The sequence below is a fragment of the Phoca vitulina genome, unplaced genomic scaffold (assembly GCF_004348235.1).
Source record: "Phoca vitulina isolate PV1807 unplaced genomic scaffold, GSC_HSeal_1.0 scaffold31, whole genome shotgun sequence".
In the NCBI taxonomy this organism is placed as follows: Eukaryota; Metazoa; Chordata; class Mammalia; order Carnivora; family Phocidae; genus Phoca; species Phoca vitulina.
Genome location: NW_022589734.1, coordinates 11,668,595 through 11,690,681, shown reverse-complemented (window position 1 = coordinate 11,690,681; position 22,087 = coordinate 11,668,595). Strand labels below are relative to the sequence as shown.

The 22,087-nt window shown below is 41.0% G+C and overlaps 2 protein-coding genes across 4 annotated transcripts in view; one reads left to right on the top strand and one right to left on the bottom strand.

The window, feature by feature from the left end:
* The window catches only part of SMIM13 (small integral membrane protein 13), a 209,614-nt gene extending 188,658 nt beyond the window's left edge, over positions 1-20,956 (bottom strand). For 2 of the 3 annotated variants that reach the window (XM_032424874.1, XM_032424873.1), the window contains exon 1: positions 20,803-20,956. In XM_032424874.1, the coding sequence (XP_032280765.1) occupies positions 20,803-20,878 (76 nt within the window). In that variant the 5' untranslated portion in view covers positions 20,879-20,956. The remainder of the gene's footprint in view (positions 1-20,802) is intronic. The other variant, XR_004301861.1, reaches the window with a different exon arrangement.
* Positions 2,779-8,370, top strand: LOC116644869 (U6 snRNA-associated Sm-like protein LSm5). Its single transcript, XM_032424721.1, has 2 exons — positions 2,779-2,917; positions 5,708-8,370. The coding sequence occupies exons 1-2, from the start codon at positions 2,779-2,781 to the stop codon at positions 6,001-6,003; spliced, it is 435 nt and encodes a 144-aa protein (XP_032280612.1). The 3' UTR covers positions 6,004-8,370.
* Positions 20,957-22,087: the final 1,131 nt, after the last annotated feature.

Sequence of the window (22,087 nt, the reverse complement as noted above, 5' to 3'; positions counted from 1 at the left end):
AATTACACTGTTGATTTCTGCAAATAAGGCAGTGAGAATTTTGATAGGGATTATGCTGAATCTGCCGATTAATGTGGGGACCCTACACAGTTTTTTTTAATGCTTCCCTGTACTTATAAGATTTTTCCACAATAAACAAACATGACTTTGATAAATAAAAAAATCAGGAAAAACAAGTCAGAAACTAATAAGTAAATCATGAATACTCTATAAACTTATGTTTTAAATATGCCAATGCCACTAATTGGCCTAAACTATTAAAGCCAGTTGATTTCAACAAATACTAAAGAAAACCGTTAACTCTTAGGTTAGTTTTGACTATCAAATTCTTGACCTCATAAAGAACAAAGACTCCCAAGAGTGGCTACAAGGTGTAAAATGACCATAAAGAAAAGTAGGGGAGTACTCTTTTGACTAAGACTATGGTGAAGGGCTGGCATGCTGGAGTCCCACCATAAAATACTAGAGTGCCCTGCAGTGATGGTTAAGAGCTGTCTCCTAGCACAGAAATCTACACAGTAAGGAACTAAGGACAGCTGTGGCAGTCAGTTTGGGAAGGCACAAAAGCATTCAGCTAGATCACAAACTCTTTCTCAACTTTAATGAAACGAGCCCCCCCCCTTAATTTTTTTAATCACTGCCAACAACCTATGCAAGGGAATCGATCTCAAATCAAAAAATTCAGAATGTGGTTGCCAATGAGGTGCTGAGTTCAGAGCAGTAAGTTATGGCTACTACCACCTCCATACACACAGCTAAACCACTCCGTTCCACACCTCTCCTTTGTATCCCCCAATCTGGGATAAGAAAACTTGAGAAGCGTGCTCATTTTCCCTATTTGGTCGGGGTGTTCAGATATGCAAGGGTCGGGAGTGGAAGGGGAGCGTGTGGTCAGTGACACTGCTTCCCACAAAACATCGTAAAGTAGAGAAGTCCCCTGACTGAGATACAGAGCTCGTCCGCTGGGCAGCCAAAAACGAAAGGACAAACATTCACCGTACTGGTGTTTTATGGACTAGTGTAACGACAGGGTGGGAACGCAAAGCTAAAAGATAAATAGTGTTGATGAGAACTGCAGAGGTATTTGCTAAACTGAGGGAAGTTCAACAAGCTGTTCTCCAAGTAAAATGACTCAAGTTCTAACAGCTATTAATTTTTCAGAGACAGATGGCAGAAGGAAGTGGGGGAAGGGAGTTTCCATATCACAGTACCTACGATTAGTAAGATCTCATGCTTCTACAGAGTATTATTAGTCTGAACAAAGGAGGATCCTAAAAACTTCAGGCAGTTTGATTAAAAAAAAAAAATTATACACACGATCATTTATTTTAGGAAAAAAAACATTATTAAAACCCCAATGGGTATATACCAAGGAAAGCATGACATAGCAAAGAAGAAACTAAGAGAGGTACTAGTACAGCGCCACATAAAGCTGCTAATAAGACCGTTACTATGTTAATTACACATTTTTTAAGTCTGGGACAGGTACTGCAAGGAAATGCTTTGCACATATCATTTAATGGCCGAACTGTCACTCAATTTAACTAAACTGTCCATTCACATACTTCTGGAAGCTGATTAATGGGGGGGGGCCTGCTCTATTCATCTATAGTATTTTAGTTATACTGGTCTTATGATTAAAAACAAAGTAGAAAGTCATATACATAGTTCATCTCCTCTTCTTTTAATAAAGCAGCTTTTAGGTCAAGTAACAGAAACCTTGACTTATCTTCACCAAAAAGTGGGAATTTATTGTTAGTTTACAGGAGAGTAAGCTTACAGAATGCAAGGGAAGAAGTAGGTTGCTGGGACAGAACTAGAAGGCTCTTGGGAATGGATGTCATTCTCACAGCATTATTTGTTTCTCTCTACACACTTCACTTTCTTCTCAGCTTCCCTTGCACATAGCTGCTTCTTCCCTCTTCTATGGAAGACTTCTTGGTTCATAACCTCAAAAAACAAAACAAAACAAAACAAAACAAAACAAAAAACCCATCCTGGATTTCCATCCCAACTTGGGTCTAGTGTCAGCCCCAGAGCAGGGTCAGTGCGCATTACCTGCGTGAGGTATGGCCAGCATGGGTGTAGGGCTACCCCGGAGAGCTAGAGGGTGATCTTAGAGATTGCAGGGGAGTGGACAGGATAGCCTAGAAAAAGAATCCAGGAAAGCTGTCTCCTCTACTTTTTTTAGCAACAGAGTCCTGGAGGATGGTCTCCACTAATGAGTCACTCAGAAACAAAACATCCCTGAGCTAGGCAGGCAATTCTTCTGTTGGATAAAGTCTAACCAAAATCTTCAATCTTCTTGCCTTGATTCCTTCAAAACCACAACACAGTGTAACCTTTAATGAATGTCCGCACTGCAAGAGGTCCTCAACCTCTTGAACTCAGGAACTACTTATGGTGGGGGTGAGGTGAGATCAGATGAGGCTGGGAGTCATATTCTCCCTTTTAAGGGAAAAGAACACAAATAAGTGTAAGGCCAGTTCAAAAGCATTTATTATCCAATGGAATGACCCTAAAGGTATATGATTACCACATTACAGCCATTCACAACAAAATCACTCCAACTGGCTACTCATCATACTCTGCTAGGAAGCTTTGAGAAATACAACTCTTGACTTCCCATATGACTAGACCAGCTCAGTTTGGACTCTGGGACCTACTGACTAACTTCTACCAGGTATGTGTATGTATCTTTGTGGGGCAGTGGGATGAGAGGAAGAATTATCACTAAAAAAGCTACCTTTTACTGAAAAGGACTTACCCTGTACCTGCATGCCTACAGCCAACAAGAACTCTCATGGAAGCAGAGCTCATACAATTCCTCCACTGACAACAAATGTGAAGACACCAGAAACTGCTTACCTAACCTTGCTCTATGGGATGTGTGTCTCCTACCTTGTTCTGGGATTTGGTAAGAGAGAAATGGGAAAGAGGAAGGGAGAGAAGTGGGGGGAGGAGAACTGTCCACAATTGTATGTATACAGAATCAGAAATTTACACCGATTGCTGAAACCAGTACTGTAGTTTTTCATAGTTTAAAAGGCAAGTGTGTGCCTTGCTCCAGTCTCACACTGGTAATTACGCACTGTATGTCAGAAAACCTGGTGGGCAACAGCGGGGGTATATTCTGGGATAAGCAAAGGAGCACTCACCTATGTGTGCCAATAACTAAGCATTAGTTCAAAGGATGAATTTCATGAAACACACTGTACATTGTTTTTCTCTGCAAGATAAAGGTGCTGGCAGCAGAAGGGTGGTGATAGCAGATGAACCTGAGAGATGAACCAACACCATCAACACACCACAAACCCAAGGGACCGTTGTAATTATAGAGCTCTCAGTTTACAAAGTGCTTTTCTATTCAACAGCTCCTGTAATCCTCCCAATTGTCCTCTGAATTAATGAGACTAGGAATCATTATCCCCAATTTCTAGATAACAAAATAAAGGCTCAAAGTGACTCAACCAGTGAAGAAGGCCAGCTAGGCAAGAGAGCAACGATTTTTAAAAGTGTATCAGATTTCTCAGATTTTCGTGGTGAAAGTATGGCTAAAACCCAAAACACTAATTAGAGAATGAGAATTTGACTTCACTACCCAAGATCTTTTCAGGTAAAAAGCCCAGCTACAGTATAATCACAAATGTTTGTCTCTGTGGAATCATTCCAACGGAGTTACATAATCCCACCTTCATGATGGCAACTAAGTGGTTAACTAATTGGCTCAATACCAATCTCAAGCTGTATAAAGCTCTTTTCCATTTTCAATCCTCTTACTGATTTTTATTTTTCTCTGAAGGTAGCTAAGGCTCACTTCTAAGATAATATATCCAAGGCCACAGACAAGACTAAGTAAAAATAGAGCCATGCTCTTCCCCTTCTTGCCACAATATTCCCTCTACGGCACACCCCTTGCGTAATGACCCACTGGGTAACACTAGATGATAAGCCCCTGGAGATACCATTACTGAATCAACACCATGTTGAACCATAATAGCTCCACATCCAAAACTCTTTTATCCAACAAACATGACATTTTTTAAGTTGCCTTTTTAAAACCTCTCCTCTTATCTTTTCTATTTTCTTCTCTCTTTGGTGACAACACGCCCATAGATCCAAATATTACCTCTATGACAAATGATAAGCACATTTTCCCCCCATACTTCCCACCTTCCTTGAATCTCTGCTTAGTTCGCTTGACGGCCCCTTTAAAAAGTATATAACATTCCACAGCTCCTCCTTCTGATTTTCATATTTCTGTAATGGGTATTATATCCTCTCCCCATGTCTCTGGTGAGAAATAGTTCCTTTTTGGCACATGGCCCCTCCTCTACTTTACCTCAGTGCTATATAGATTCTACCTCGGTAAACCCTCTCCCATCTGTTTGCTTCTCTCCATTCTCAGTGTCATTCTCGAGCCTGTACCAAATCCTTATTATCTGCCAACTGGATTATCAGCATAATGGCTGACAGCTCACATACAAGTTGGAGCCACACTGCTTGGCCATGAATCCTAACTCAACAACTTACCTGCAACTGGAGCCAGTTAACCTCTATGTGCCTCAGTTTCCTCTTGCATTAAATGGAGATAATAGTACCCATTCTCAAAGGGTGACACTGGTAATAAAAGGAATACACATAACATGCTAAAGAGAATGAGTGGCACATAATAAACACATATCAAACGTTACCCATTGTCACTGTCTCCTAGGTTCCAGTCCCTTCTTCTTTCGGGCAAATGCTACAGACAAAAGGCTACTACCACTGTTACTAAGAATTTTAAGCATCACCAATACATAATTTTTACACCTTTCTACTACACTATCTCTTGAGTATAATGCTGTCTTGAGTGACTGCTTTAGCACTTCATGCTCACTTCCATCTTTCATTGCATTAATAACTAATTGTCTCTCATTCCCTCTAAGACACCAGTTTCTGAAGACAAGGAAATGTATGGTTTACCAATGTCTTCAACTTCGTTCCCTATGTCTTGAACAGGACCTGGCACAGAGCAGACCCTCAAATCAACCAATCCCCATTCTCAGCCCCTCAACATGCAGACAAAACTACCCATGAATTTAAGGGTATAATGACTTTCACCAATTAACCCATTTTGTAGCCCTGAAGATGCCTGCTACATAATGTAGTTATAAATGGAGAACTGCTTTAAGACACTGAACAACCTTATCAACCAAGGTGACCTGACACATAAGAGTACGCTCTATTCAGTAACTATAGAAGAATCATTCTCAAATGTATACAGAACATTCACCAAAATACACCATCAATCGGTCTTATTAACTTCAAGGGTAAACCCTCTTAAATTCTACTATACAAAATATATTTTCTGACCATAACAAAATTAAACTAGAAACTGATGACAAAATGGTAATTGGGGGAAAAATTCAAATATTCAAAGTTTAAACAACATACTCCTAAATAATCCACTCCAAAGAGAAATCACAAGTGAAACTAAAAAATAGTTTGAACTGAATTACTTTTTTTTTATTTAAATTAAAGTTAGTCAAGATACAGTGTAGTAGTATTGATTTCAGGAACAGAATTTAGCGATTCATCACTTACATATCCGTGTAACACCCAGTGCTCATCACAAGTATCCTCGTTAATGCCCATCACCTACTTATCCCATTCCCCCCACCCACCCATCCACACCGCCCCCTGAATAATTTTTTTAAATCAAAAGCAATACCCGGGACTTCTGGCGTAGCCACGGCACCTAACGCTACCACTAACCCCTCACAGCTGCTGCCTCTAGAGCTTGTGGACAAATGTATAGGGTCAATAATTCACATTGTGATGAAGAGTGATAAAGAAATTGTTGGCACACTTTTGGGATTTGATGACTTTGTCCGTATGGTACTGGAGGATGTCACTGAGTTTGAAATCACACCAGAAGGAAGAAGGATCACTAAATTTGATCAAATTTTGCTAAATGGAAATAATATAACAATGCTGGTTCCTGGAGGTCCTGAAGTATGAATGGATTTCCTTGACTTACTCTGTTTTGTCCTATAATAGCAAAATAGAAAAAAAAATTTTAACCTTTTAATGTTTGGATTCTGTAAAGCTAAGTTTCCCGTTAAAGGGGAAATATTTTGAAGATGCACTGTAAATTCTCATTTTTTAACTTAATCATTATTATCTTGGAAAAAGAACAGTTTGTTCTTCGAAGACTAAAATAAAAATGTTTTCAGTTAAAAAACAAAAAAGAAAAGCAATACCCACAAAGAAATTTATTAACTATTTTTTTTTAAAAAGGAAGGCCCAAAATCAATAGTCTAAGCTTCCACCATGAGAAACTAGAAAAGAAGTACAAATTAAACTCAAAATAAGTAGAAGAAAATAAAGATAAAAGCATAAAGCAATGAAATAGAATATGGATGAATAATAAAGGGGAAAAAAAACCACAATGAAACCAAAGTTGATTCTTCAAAATGATCAATATAATGTATAAACCTCCTGCCAAACTGATCATGTGAAAAAAAAAAGAGACACAAATAAGGAATGAAAGAGAAGACATCACCATAGATCCTACAGATATTAAAAGGATAATGAGAATATTATAAACTTTATTCTGGTAAATTACACAATTCAGATTAGAGTGCTTAAAAAGCACAAAATATGAAAGCTCACAAAAGAAGAAATAGATAACTAAAATAGCCCAACATGTAGTAAAGAAACTGAATTTGTAGTTAAAACCTTCTCCAAAAGAAAAGTCCTGGCCCAGATTAATTCTACCACACATTTAAGAAAAAGTATATGAACTGTGGCAGACACAGCTTAGTAACCTCAATGAGTCAGGCCATGTGTAAGTAACTCTTGTGTGACCTGTCCCCTTGAGGGTGTATGGAACCTGTGATCCACTTCCAACCAATAGAATTCAGCAAGGGTGATGGGACAGGTTATATGATAAAGGTAAAAGGATTTTGCAGATACAATTAAGGAATCCATCAGTTGATTCTGAGTTACTGAAAAGGGAAATTACCATAGGTGGACCCAACCCAATTAAGTGTAAATCATTAAAAGAGAGACTGAGACCGTCCTTGGTATCACAGAGATTCTCCTGCTGACTTAAAGCAGCAAGCCACTGTTAAGTCCTACAGTCAGTCACAAGGAACTGAACTCCACCAGCCGTCCTAAGAGGCGGGCTAACACCCTGAATGCACTGCGAGATGGAGAATAGAGGACCCAGCTAAAGCCATACCCAGACTCCTAACCTGCAGAAACTGTGAGCTAATAATTATATGTTGTCGGAATTTGTTAAGTTTGTGGTGATTTGTTATGCAGCAACAGAAAACTAATATCGTAATTCTAAGCAAACTCTTGAAAGAAATAAAAAAGGAACAGTCCCAACTCACTTTTGATGAGATCTTGCATGACCCTTATGACAAAACCAGATAAAAGCATTTAAGAAAGCTACTAATATTCCTCATGAATGTAAATGAGAAAACCTCAAATATTTAGTAAATCAAACCCTGCAATATATAAAAACGATAACCCATCAATATGTAAAAAGGGCATATCTGAGGAATGTGGGGTTGTTTTAACATTCAAAACTCAATGTAATACACCATATAAAGAGACTTAAAAACGCCATGACTATCTCAATGCAGAAAAAGCATTTGAAAAGAAATCCAACATCCATTGCTGATTTTTTAAAATATTTCATAGTAGGAATAGAAGGAACTTTTCTTTTCTAGCCTGATAAAGAATATCTACAAACTCAGCTAACATTAAACTGAACAGTGAAAGACCGTGTTTCTCAAAGATCAAGGAGAAAGATCTGCTCTCAGCCCCTTCTTTCAATGCTACACTGGAGGTACAATGAGGCAAAAACTTAAAAGACACATCCTGGAAGGAATAGGTAAAACAATCATTGGCAGTTAGTATGAACCTCTGGGTAGAAAATTCTATGGAATTTACAAAAAAATAAAGGTAGTAAGTGAATTTTGCAGTTCTGTAGAATACACTGCCAATATACAAAAATCATCTGAATTTCTATATATCTGCAGCAAACATTAAATGAGTACCACGCACAATAGCATCAAAACTATGAAACCTTTACAGTTATATTTGACAAAATTAGTGCAAGAACTGTATTATATACTGAAATACATAAAATGTTGCTGAGAGAAATTAAAGCCCCCCCCCAAAAAAAGAATAAAGAGATACAATATGGTCATGGATTGTTAACATTAAGATATCTATTCTCTCCAAATTCAATAGATCTATTTTAACAAGCTGATTCTGAAGCTTATAAAGAAATGCAAAGGATCTAAAATAGCAAACATTTTGAAAAGAATAACACTGCATAACCTACACAATTGGTGTCAATGGAACAGAATAGTCCAGAAATAAACCTATATATATATATATATATATCATATATATATCATATATCTCATATGTATATGAGATCAATTGATTTTCAACAATTGCCTTCAATAAATGATTCTAAAACTACCCTTATGTATAAAAGAACCCTGGATCCTTAACTTAAACCAAACACAAAAAATTACTTCAAAGAAAGTATTTATAAAACATGTATCTGATAAGAGACTGTACCCAAAATACATTAGAATTGTTACAACTTGATAATAAAAAGACAATGAAATTTCTTAAGTGGACAAAAAATTTAAACAGACGCTTGACAACATGGCTGTTGGCAATGGAAAACACGTTTGGCAATTTCTTATAAAGCTACCCAAGAGAAATGAGAACCTATATCCCCACCAAGACTTGTAAATGAATGCTAATAATAGTAGTAATACTTGTAATAGCCCAGGCTCCCTGCTCAGCCAGGAGACTGCTTCTCCCTCTCCCACTCCCCCTGCTTGTGTTCCCTCTCTCGCTGTGTCTCTGTCAAATAAATAAAATCTTAAAAAAGGGGGAGGGGGGGCGCCTGGGTGGCTCAGTCGTTAAGCATCTGCCTTCAGCTCAGGTCATACTCCCAGGGTCCTGGGTTCAAGCCCCTCATTGGGCTCCCTGCTCCACGGGAAACCTGCTTCTCCCTCTCCCACTCCCCCTGTTTGTGTTCCCTCTCTCGCTGTGTATCTCTCTGTCAAATAAATAAAAGCTTTAAAAAAAAAAAAATACTTGTAACAGCCAAAAACTGGAAACTCTAATAGTTATCAATAAGCAACTGGATTAACAAGCTCTGGTATATCCATCCAGTGGAATATTATCCATCAACTTAAAAAATGAATCACTGATATATGCAACAACACAGATGGATTTCAAAAGCATTATGCTAAGTGAAAGAAGTCAAACACAAAAGATTTGCTGCATGATTCCACTTACATTAAATTCTAGAAAAGGTAAAATTATGGTTATGGGAAGCAGTGCAATTGTTGCAAGGGCTTGAGGACTTACTACAAAAGGCCATGAGAGAATCTTCTGGAGTGATCAAAATGTTCTGTATCTTGATTGTGGTGGTGGTCACACCACTACACACATTTGCTAAAACTCATCAAATTTTGTACTTTCTCTTCACACTTTTCTGTGATCATTTTGAAATGTATGCTATCCATGTTAAACTAAGGACAGTTTATAAACTATTTCTAAGACCAGGTTTAATCTTCGAAAAACTATTTTCCACACATCAGTTAATTCCTATTTCTTCACTTGTACCTCAATGTGAGCTAGATAAGCAGAAATGTATCGATCTTCAGTATTCCCAGATTGTTATTTGCATTTGTTTGATGGCTAAAATTAAGAGGTTGCACGCACTGTTCAAGTCATACAGCTAGTAAGTGGCAGTGCTGGTCGTCTTTAAAGCTAGATCCGCCAGAGTCCTTGTGTGGCACAGCAGGAACCCAGGACTGGGCACTAGACAAGGCCTGGAAATTTCAGTCTATCCATGGTCTGTTAAGCCAGGTTGAACTAGGGAGCACAACCAAGCCAACCCCTGGAGAAGGGAGAATCTGCACACCAAGACAGCTATTTCTCTCTCATGCAGGCCCACACTGATACTCTCCTCTGACCTAAAAACTTCAATCTCAAATGCTCTTTAGATACAGGGGCAGGCAGAGCCGACAGAAGTGGCATCACTGTTGTTGGGTCAGGCTACACTCAGACCAACACCACTCCCAGCCCCTACACACCAACCCTTAACACTAACCTACCTGGTTTCCTTGCTTCTAGCCTCCCACTCCTCACACTGTATCTAGGACAGCCTACAAAATGCTAAGTTCCTGCTAAAAACTCTTAGACAGCTCCACTACTGCCTATCAGAAAGCAGAAATTCTGCAGGAGATGCCTATAAAATGCCACAATCTGGGTGCTTCCTGCCTCCATCTATAACCTCAGCCAATTCTTCAAGGACTGAAAATTCATTCATTTGAATATTCATGGAGCACCTACTATGTTCCAAATACCATCCTTAGTGGGACATATTTGCCCCCCAAGGAAGAACTCTAGGCAAAAATAAAGCATTGTAAGGGAAAAGGGAGGTGTGTGGGAGACTCATGTCTTACGGAGAGGTCAGTGAATCCTCAATGACAACTGGAATGACAGTGACTAAGTTGCCATTTACTGAGATGGAGAAGGCTCCAAGATCAAGAATGTGGCTTTAGGTATGCTTATTATACTCATTCTTCAAGAGTGTTTATGACCCCATCTCCAGGCCCTCTCCCTCCCTGGAGGTCAGGGGGTGTAGCTGAAACTTCCCATTCTCTAATCCCGGTTAGTCTTTTTAGTGACTAGCTTTTGCCCTCAAATCACCTAGGGGCCCCACCCTGAGCAGAAATTCAGGCATGGTCCAAAAAGGCTTGCTATGAATAAAAGAAGATGCTATCACTCAATAACTTCTACGGGTTTGGAAAACTTTTTGCCAGAAACCTGGGACAAAGACCAAATATAGTATTATTCCACTGAGATGAACTCAGTACTTGATGATTGCTCCTGGAGCCATGGGCAAAGAAAGTTTGTTTCTGTTTGAAAGAAAGGTAATTATATCATAAAGGCCATATACAAAAAGTACACAGTGAGTATCATTCTCAATGGGGAAAAACAGAACTTCTCCCCTAAGGTCAGCAACACAACAAGGATGTCCACTCTCACCACTGCTGTTCAACATAGTACTGGAAGTCCTAGCCTAAGCAATCAGACAACAAAAAGAAATAAAAGGCATCCGAATCAGCAAAGAAGTCAAAGTCACTCTTCACAGATAACATGATACTCTATGGGGAAAACCCAAATTGCTAGAACTCACACAGGAATTCAGAAAGTGGCAGGATACAAAATTAAGGAGTCGATCCCATTTACAATTGCACCCAAAACCATAAGATATCTAGGAATAAGCCTAACCGAAGAGGCAAATGATCTGTACTCAGAAAACTATAGAACACTCATGAAAGAAATTGAGGAAGACACAAAGAAATGGAAAAACATTTCATGTTCATGGATTGGAAAAACAAATATCGTTAAAATGTCTATGCTACCCAGAGCAATCTACACATTCAATGCAATCCCTATCAAAATACCCATCAACTTTTTTCAGAGCTGGAACAAATAATCCTTAAATTTGTATGGAACCAGAAAAGACCCCGAATAGCCAGAGGAATGTTGAAAAAGAAAAGCAAAGCTAGGGCGCCTGGGTGGCTCAGTCATTAAGCGTCTGCCTTCAGCTCAGGTCATGATCCCAGGGTCCTGGGATCGAGTCCCACATCGGGCTCCTTGCTCCGCGGGAAGCCTGCTTCTCCCTCTCCCACTCCCCCTGCTTGTGTTCCCTCTCAGGCTGTGTCTCTCTCTGTCAAATAAATAAATAAATTCTTCAAAAAAAAAAAAGAAAAAAAAAAAAGAAAAGCAAAGCTGGCGGCATCACAATTCCAGACTTCAAGCTCTATTACAAAGCTGTCATCATCAAGACAGTATGGTACTGGCACAAAACAGGCACATAAATCAATGGAACAGAACAGAGAGCCCAGAAATGGACCCTCAACTCTATGGTCAACTCATCTACGACAAAGCAGGAAAGAATGTACAATGGAAAAAAGGCAGTCTCTTCAACAAATGGTGTTGGGAAAATTGGACAGCCACATGCAGAAGAATGAAACTGGACCATTTCCTTATAGCGTACACAAAAATGGACTCAAAATGGATGAAAGACCTAAATGTGAGACGGGAGTCCATCAAAATCCTAGAGGAGAACACAGGCAACACAACCTCTTCGACCTCAGCCGCAGCAGCTTCTTGCTGGACACGTCTCCAAAGTCAAGGGAAGCAAGGGCAAAATGAAGACTTCAACAAGATAAAAAGCTTTTGCACAGCAAAGGAAACAGTCAACAAAACTAAAAGGCAACCTATGGAATGGGAGAAGATATTTGCAATTGTCTTATCAGATGAAGGGCTAGTATCCAAAATCTGTGAAGAACTTATTAAGCTCAACACCCAAAGAACAAATGATCCAATCAAGAAATGGGCAGAAGACATGAACAGGCATTTCTGCAAAGAAGACATCCAAATGGCCAACAGACACATGAAAAAGTGCTCAACATCCCTCAGCATCAGGGAAATACAAATCAAAACCTCAATGAGATACCACCTCACACCAGTCAGAATGGCTAAAATTAACAAGTCAGGACACAACAGATGTTTGCGAGGATGCGGAGAAAGGGGAACCGGAATGCAAGCTGGTGCAGCCACTCTGGAAAACAGTATGGAGGTTCCTTAAAGTTGAAAACAGAGCTACCCTACGACCCAGCAATTGCATTACTGGGTATTTACCCCAAAGATACAAATGTAGTGATCCAAAGGGGCACCTGCACCCCAATGTATATAGAAACAACGTCCACAATATAGCCAAACTATGGAAAGAGCCCAGATGTCCATCAACAGATAAATAGATAAAGAAGATGTAGTGTGTGTGTGTGTATACACAATGGAATACTACTCAGCCATCAAAAAAAAAAAAAAAAAGAAATTCTGCCATTTGCAACAATGTGGATAGAACTAGAGGGTATTATGCTAAGCGAAATGAGTCAATCAGAGAAAGACAATTATATGATCTCACTCCTATGTGGAATGTAAGAAACAAAACAGGATCATAGGGGAAGGGAGGGAAAAATAAAAAAAGATGAAATCAGGGAGGGAGACAAAACATAAGTGACTCTTAATCATAGAAAACAAACTGAGGGTTGCTGGAAGGGGGTGGGGGGATGGGATAACTGGGTGATGGAATATTAAGGAGGTCACATGATGTAATGAGCACTGGGTATTATAGAGAGTGATGAGTCACTGACCTCTACCTCTGAAACTAATAATACATTGTATGTTAATTAATTGAATTTAAATAAAAACAAAATAAAATGGGGGCACCTGGGTGGCTCAGTTGGTTAAGCGTCTGCCTTCGGCTCAGGTCATGATCCCAGGGTCCTGGGATCGAGCCCCGCATCGGGCTCCCTGCTCCACGGGAAGCCTGCTTCTCCCTCTCCCACTCCCCCTGCTTGTGTTCCCTCTCTCTCTGTCTCTCTCTCTGTCAAATAAATAAATAAAATATTAAAAAAAATAAAAAATAAATAAATAAAATGATGGAAATTCATATATAAAAAAAAGGAAAGGTAATTACCAGGGAATGAATACACACACCCAACTTGATGAATTTCACATAAAATACAGTATACCTACATTAGTAGTCCTTTTCTTAGATTCTTACAAATTTGTTGTTGGAAGTAATGATTAATTTGTATCCTCTTCCAGGATTTGTGATTTAGTGGTAGAACCAGGTTTTCCTTATCTTTGTATCTCAGAACCATGCTTATAAGAGATGCTCAAATCTTTGGGGTATCAATGGGTATATGATATATGGCCCAATAACTGGGAATGAATAAGACGGTAAAATAATGCCCAGGATTTTGTGCACAAACTAAAAACAAGGAGTTGTTTTAGGTAAAGATTCTGAGCTCTATGAAACAAGAAAAAGGAGTAGAGTCATGTATGTGAAACTGGAGCTTGGAAGCGTAGGTTTTACTAAAGTTACCTTGTATGAGTGTCTTCCGTATTGGAGTATAAGGTCCTCAAGAACATGGATTATGCTTTGTTAATTTTTGGACAGCCATGAGCACTGCCACAGCACCTGAATATGAGACTTTGTTGAGCGTATTTTGAGTAATAGAAGAGTTATCCATCTTGAGACAACCTTGGTTTGTACCACACTTAAGACTCATTTGTAATTTGTAATGGGAATTGAATAATTTGTATTCAGGAATCTTTCTTCATTCTTCAAATATGAGGGCCTACTATACGTCAGGCGCTACTCTAAAATCCAAGGATAGAGCCGTGAACTAGCCAAACAAGGTCCCTGTCTTCATGGAGCTTATACTCTAATGGGGGGGAAAAAAACCACATAAAATAGCTCATTTCAGAAAGGCCTAAGTGCTCAGAAAACGAAGGGTCAGTGAGATAAAGAGTAACTGGATGAGTTACCCTAGGTGGACACAGCAGTTGATTGAAACCTGACTGAAGAAGAACTAGTCATGTGAACAGCCAGAGGAAGACTGAGGGCAAAGGCCCTGGGGAGAGTACAAGGCTGGCCTGCTGGTGGAACGATGAGAGTAGTGGGGAGGAAAATGGAGAGATGAGTGGAGATGCAGGAGGGGCTATATCACTCAGATCCCATTGTATTTCAAGGGAAATGGGAAGCCACTGGAGGATGGGTTTTAAGCAAGAAGTGACATTTTTAAAAGAGTGGTAAATGATCTAGCAGTACAAAGGAAACAAAAATCTGGATGGCAGGAAAAAGGGATAGCAACTGGAGCCAAAATTCAATCTAGAACTATGGAAAAGATCCGGACTTGGGGCGGGAAGAAGGAAGGACTGAGGAAGGAAGAAAAAAGGATGGGATGAAAGTCTATTTACAAAACTGTCATGCAGGCAGCCAAGCTTATAACACCCAAGCAGAAAATGAGAGGATTCTCCTCTGAAAAGATGGAATGCCCAGAGAAGAGATCTCCAGATACTAACCATTGGGGTTTCTCCCAGGGAAGTGGCCAACTTGTTGCCCAGAACTGACACTGAGAATTTATTACCATCTTTTACTTCCTCACCCTTAAATATGAATACAGAACAGAGCACTGGCCATTTGTAAAAATCTTCAATCACAAAGAGTCCAAAGCAAACCATAAAAAAATACATGGAAGAAACAAAGGCAACTGCGCAGGGAGAAGAAAAACACCTTACTAAAAACTACAGCTGACCCTTATTAAACAACACAGGTTTGAACTGTGTGGGTCCATTTATAGACAGAATTTTTTAATAAATATAGTACAGTACTATAAATATATTTTCTCTTATGACTTTCTTAATAACATTTTCTTTTCCACTTTATTGCAAGAATACAGTGTATGACAATATACAAGATATGTGTTAACTATGTTCTCAATAAGGCTTCCAGTCAACAGGAGACTATTAGTAGTTAAGTTTTTAAGGAGTCAAAAGTTACCCACAGATTTTCAACTGTGCAGGGGTTGGGGTCCCAACCCCCATGTTGTTGAAGGGTCAACTGTATAACTAATATGCTTATAGAGATAACATATTACATAATGTAAAACAGATGCTGGCAAAGCAATCAGAAAACAAGAAAGTTCTGAAATTAAAAACATGAGAGAAGATAAAACCCAAAACATATGCCAGAAGGGAGAGGAGAAATGACAGAAAATAGGAGATAAACAGGTAATACCAGGAAAATCAGCCCATGAGGTCCAACATCCAACTAACAGTAGTTTTTTTTAATTGAAAGGGCCCAGGAAAACAGAAGGAAGAGAAATATACCAAGGCATACCATTAAGACATTTCAGAATAACAATAATAGAAAAAACTACCAGAAAGCATCTAGAAAGAGAAATCAAGTTACTTATAAGTACAAAGAAACAGAAGGCATTAGATTTCTTAAAATCAGGCCTAGGAAGCCAGACTACAGTGAAGTTATCATTTTTAAATTCTGGATGAAAATTACCTATCACTTGAACAAATTATCAATCAAGTATAAGGGTAGATTTTTCTAGAAACTCTGACATCAATAAAAAACATTTTGACATCAGTGAAAGACATTTTCAGGCAGGCATTAGCTCAAAAAATTATCTTTCATGCATTCTCCCTCAGAAAGCTACCAGAAAATGTGCTCCTGCAATACAAGATTATAAACTGAGCAAGATGATGACATGAGATCCAGAAACAGGGTCTACAGCAGAGAAAAGTGAACGGCAGGCCAAGCAGGAAGGAGAGCTCTGGGATTGGGTGGGAAAGTGGGGCCAGGGGATAACAACGGGCACATACAAAAAAGTAATACTAGGTAAATTAAAAAGGCAACTGTTAAAGAGAAATGAAGAACCACGTAAGAAAGTAAGTGTAGCCATGTTACACTATTTGACCAGCAGGAACTATTTACACGGTTAAAATATTAAATCCCGGGGCGCCTGGTGGTAACAGTCAGTTAAGCGGTCCAACTCACAATTTCAGCTCAGGTCATGATCTGAGGGTTATGAGATGGAGCCTCAGATGGGCTCCGCGCTGAGCATGGAACCTGCTTAAGATTCTCTCTTTCCCTCTGCCGGCCGCCCCCCCCCACCCCGCCCTGGTTAAAAAAAAAAAGTAAAATATAAATCTTGACTCTCAAATGAATCAAAAGTTGTCATTACTAATGACATGCAAGTAAAGAACTGGGGACTCCACCATGGTTAACAAAGAATGTCTAAAGTTGCAAAACCAATAACTAGCTATGAATAAATTATTTACGAATATGGAAGTAAATAACTAGGGGAAACAGTGGAACCGAGGGCTGAAGGGAACTACTTTATGCCTTTAGTACTATCAACTTTTGCAACTTTCTTTTGTTAAAAACATTTGAGAAAACATGGTCTTAATACAAGAGTGGATTATAAATGATGTGGTTTTGGAATACAGGTGAGGTTCAGGGGGGTGAGGGCCGGAGCCGCCAGCCAAGAAAGAATTCTTGAGACGTCACTGGTGCAAAAAGGTGGTTTTATTAAAGTCCAGGGACAGGGCCTGAGGGCAGAAAGAGCTGCACTGGGGTAATCTATAGGGTTGGGGGAGGTAAGGAAAAAGGTTTTCAAAGAACTTTCATATGCTAAAGAGGACCTACAGGATACCAAAGGCCTTGCCACTGTCAGGTTAAGCTTGTTTTCCCCTCTAGCAAGGTATTAACATTAAGATCATTGGGAGCTTCCTGAAAGAATGTCACACTTATCCCACCCAGGAGTGGGGGGGGGCGGGGAGGTTGCAGGGTGTCAGCTTATGCTTTATCTTCAGCTAGCCTTCTGCTCCTTCATCATAAAGAAAAGAGGGGGTCAGCACTGGATATTGTATGTAATTACTAAATCACCAAATCCTAAACCTGAAGCTAATATTACACTGCATCTTTACTAACTGGAATTTAAATAAAAACTTGGAAGAAAAAAATAAATAAATAAAATGTTATTTAATTGGGAAAAAAAGAAAGAAAAGAGGGGGTCAAAAGATACTAGTTAAGAAACCAATGCAAGCCAAAGATGAGGACGGTGGTGGTGATCACAGACGTAGAGAATGTATTTCAGATTTCTTAAAAGACATAAAACTGAAGTCACTTCCAGATAGAGCTGGTATTTGTAAGGGAAGTGGGATGGGACGAAAGGAAAGGACAAAACCAAAGATGACACCCACATCCTTGGCTGCTGGTAACATCTGAGACAGGAAGGGGGCAGGGGGGAAAACAGGTGACAGATATCAAGAGTTCTATTTTAGGTATATTAAGTTTGAGATGCTTTTTAGATCTCCAAGTGGGGCTATCAAGAAAAAATGGTTGATTCATGAGCCTGGAGTGCAGGAGAAAAGTTGAGAGCTAGAGATGTCAATTTGAGTCATTAGTTACAGTTAATATTTAAATCTCTATGGCTGGATAAGATACCATGCAGAGAGAACAGAAGGAAAGGGAATAGAAATATACATTTGTACTATAATATGTCATAGAAATACAGAAAATAACTGTATCTCATGGAGTAAGGACAAGTACTAGTCCATAAAATTTTTATTTCAGAGACAGAAAGAGGACAGATAGATGTATAAATAAACTGATGTATGTAATTTATATACTTTGAATGTACTGGGAATAATGTAAAATGTATTTCCTATCAAAGACTGTGATCCAAAAACATTTAATAGGAAACTCTAGTGGGGGGTGCCTGGGTGGCTCAGTCGGTTAAGGGTCTGACTCTTGGTTTTGGCTCAGGTCATCATCTCAGGGTCATGGGATCCAGCCCCATGTTGGGCTCCATGCTCAGTGGAGTCTGCTTCTCTCCCTCTCCATCTGCCCCTCCCCTCACACTTTCTCCCTCTCTCCCTCTGTCTCAAATAAGTAAATAAAATTTTTTGAAATAAATAAATTCTAAGGGATGAGAAGCCAGGAAAAGATAAACAATTAGGCACTATGGTAGGAAGGACACTGAAAATACAGTGTACAAAAGCTAAGAGAAATACTTCATAAAAGGAATGCTTACCTGTATAGAATGAGTATGAGAGGTTAAATACAATTAAGACTAAGTGACCATGGACTTGGTAATATGGAGGCCATTTGTTACTGACCTTGACAAGGGCCACTTCAGTGAATGGTTAAAGTGGAAAACACTGTAGCATGGATGAGAGGCAAGAAAGTACACACAACCAATACACACAAGAGAAAGAAAATCTCCCGAGGAACCTGAAATTTCAAAGTCGGCATTCACTGTGTTAAAGAGCCAGTCAGTTCTACAATAAAGTAGGTGATGAGTTTCTCAGGGCAGACTCATGTCACAGGTTTCTAATCTCCAATTTGACTGTATTTGGATAGGTCCTTTCAGAGTTAATTAAGGTTGTAAGAATTCATAAGGGTTAGGCCCTAATCCAATATGACTGGCACTCTTTTTAGAAAACATTAGGGCACAGGCACACATAGAGGAAGACCAGATGAGGACCCAGGGAGAGGACAGCCATCTTCAAGCCCAGGAGAGGGACCTCAGAAGAAATCAACCTTGCTGACACCTTGCTCTTAGACTTCTAGCCTCCAGAACTGTGGAGACATACATTTCTGTTGTTTAATGTCTGTGGTATTTTGTTACAGCATCCTTGCAAACTAATACAATGCCCGAGATTCTCCAGTCTCAAGTCTAGCTGGATCCTTCCCTTCTCTCCCCAAGCCCCAGGCCCACCCTACTCAAAACATGAAACTACTCCATCATGAGCTCTCCCAACAAAACAGTGCTTGAATTACTTTCTTCATAAAGCTATTAGTTCTGGACCATTCCAATCAAAATAAGATGTTCTTTTACTTACCATACCTCACCTCTCATGCCAAAATATTTTCTGAAACCAAAGGCAAGACATTTTTAGAAAAACGAGTAAAATCAAAGTTAACTAGCTATTGGGCGATGAGAGAACAAGTAAGATATAAGTAGCAATGGGGAATTTTGATGCCCCAAAGGCAAGTTTGGCAAATATTCTATGCAAGGTTTTGTAGGGTCTACGTGCCACACACATCCCCACCTCCAAGCAGCTCGCATCTTGGGATTAGAAAGAAAGCATACGCTTTCCTCTTTCCTCGCACGCAAACAAATCACACAGATCTGGTTTTCCTTACTTCCAGAATCTAATGTATCTACAATTGGCCCCAAATCCTGCCATCACAAGCAGGAAATGGAGAAAGGCTTTTCAATTGTTTTGTTACCAGAAAAGAAAGGCTGTTAACTCTGGTTCCTTCCTATGGCAAGAAAATTAAAAATATACATACAAGTATGTAAATACAAATACATACAATAAAATACAAATGTAAACACAAATACAAATATATACGTTTGCAAAAGTGCACACCATCTTCTCCAAACACAGCTGATACTGAGCAGTTAGTACATTAACCATGAAATGAATAAGACCTATAGCATTTATTTTTATTTCTGACAAATTACTGCATCGACCTGAACCATCCTTCAATAGATTGGAATTATGAAAAATGAAACTCACTGACACCTGGTTCTCAATACCTCCCAAATTTTCACAATCGCTCAGCCACTTTGCTAAGGGACCTGTGGTTATCAGTTACTGTATATAAAGAGATCAAGAAGATCTCAAATTGGGCTACTATTACCCTGAGAAGGAAGTTTTACATCCTCCCATCCCGAGAAAGAAAAAACATCACAGCAAACAAAATAGCACCATTATTACAAAACTGAAAGTTAGGTTACCTGACCCTGGAAGTTTAATATAGCCGGTGTTTTTTAAGTTCTGCCTAGCCTCAACATTTCTGTCTGGAATTCAGTTTAAGCCTGAACTCGAAGTAAACAATTTCCTGAGTGCTTCATACCCAACTCTGTCCCTACTCCTGATTAAATGAAGGTAGGGAAACCTCTCGTTATCATTAGCGTCAGAACCTCTGAAAAAGGAAAAGGGTAACCAATCACTTCACCTTCGAATACAGGCCAAGGTTAAAATCTGGGCAGAGAGTGGTTAAGAATGGCAATCAAGAGCAGACGGTGCGCGTGAAGCAGTATCTGGTTTACCCCCGAGTCAGGATGCCCAGCCCTGGATCCTGCTCCTTCCCTCTCCAGGATGCCGGCGGGCCTCTCCTGGGGCAGGGGCACGTCTCCCCTGACTCAGTCCTTAGAGCTAGGTGGACAGCAGATGATTTTAAGACACTTGTCCATCCACGCCATTTAAAAAAAAAAACACACACACACAGACAAAACAAGTGAGCACCCCGAGTCGCGCCGGCGTGTGCACTCCCGTGTGGAACTGCCCCGCGGCGGATGCCCCACTCACCGCACACCATCAGCAGCAGCACGATCAGCAGCGTGGCCACGAACACCAGCAGGGTCAGCCCGACGTTGTGCCACATCTTGGGGGGAGGACGGCGGTCGGCGCCTGGCTGCGGAGCGGCGGGCGCGGGCGGGCCGGTGGCGCGTGCTGGGCTTCAGCGGCGGGCGCCGGGGGCGGCGGAGCGCCGAGGCGACAAGAGCGGCGGGCGCCCCTCGGCAGCGCCCCCCGGGGGCGGAGCGGGGCGGTGCGGGGGCGTGCACCGCGGCCGGCCCGCCCGGCGGACCCTTCTTCGCTCCCGGGCCCGCGGAGCGCGCGGCAAGGCGCGACGCAGGGCGCCCCTACCCCCTCATCGCTCCGGGGAGCCGGGGACGCGGCGCCCTGAGACCCCGGCGACAGCCGGATGTGCTTCCATGGCGGACGCCGCGCGCCCGTGGACAGGAGAGAGGGCGAGCACAGGGACGCGCGGCGGCCACACGGCCCTCGTCGCCGTCCGCCCGGGGGGATGGGGGTGGGATGTCCGGGGGGGGGTCCCTCGGCCCGCAGGAACAGCGGCTAACGTCTCCCGGCAGCGACCACAGCAGCTTCTCGACCCCAGTCCCCTCCCCCAGTAGAAACTCAGCACCGAGCACGCCCACCGCTCTCCGCCTCCGCGGCGCGGGTCCGGCTGGGAGATGGAGTGCAGAGCCCAGTGAAGGCCTTTGAAGGCTGCCCTGCAGGGACTACAATTCCCACAATGCACCGCCAACTTGGTCGCTTTGCTTCGCCCTCCCTCTGCTTTTGGTGTTTCTGGAGCCACAACCTCTGTCTACCGACCGCGGGTTGGTGTTCTCTGAACCCGCGTAGTTGGCTGCCTGTGCTGCATTGTGCGAAAGCGCCAGAGTGATGGCAACCATTATCCCACACATGAAATCGTTTTGTTCCACGATCGACGAAGCACGAAGAGGGAAGAAAGGGAGGGCAGCTGCCTGGAAAACTGGTTGCATGTGAACCTAGCCCTATTGCTGGGGGTACACATTAGGTACTTGGGATTTTGAGGAAATGCTCACGTCCGTGCCAAACAGGCGAGCCAGAGGCACGAAATCTCCCTTTTCCTCCTGTAACAGATGTTGGTCTGTGTTTTCGTGAGTAATGTATTTAAGAAATGGTCCGCGAAGGACTTAAGTACATCTGCTTAGCCCTTAATTCACCCGACTTGTAAATTTAATTCAGGGACTTCTTGAAACCAAGCGACACATGACCCAAAGCTGAAGATTTTGCCGCACTGGCTTGAACAAATCACTGTGAAACA

Excerpts from the sequence above, each read along its gene's own strand:
- LOC116644869 (XM_032424721.1), top strand. The coding sequence starts at position 2,779 with ATGCCTACAGCCAACAAGAACTCTCATGGAAGCAGAGCTCATACAATT. Across the intron at positions 2,918-5,707 it reads CTACCTTGTTCTGGGATTTG|CAATACCCGGGACTTCTGGC; the intron begins GTAAGAGAGAAA and ends TTAAATCAAAAG.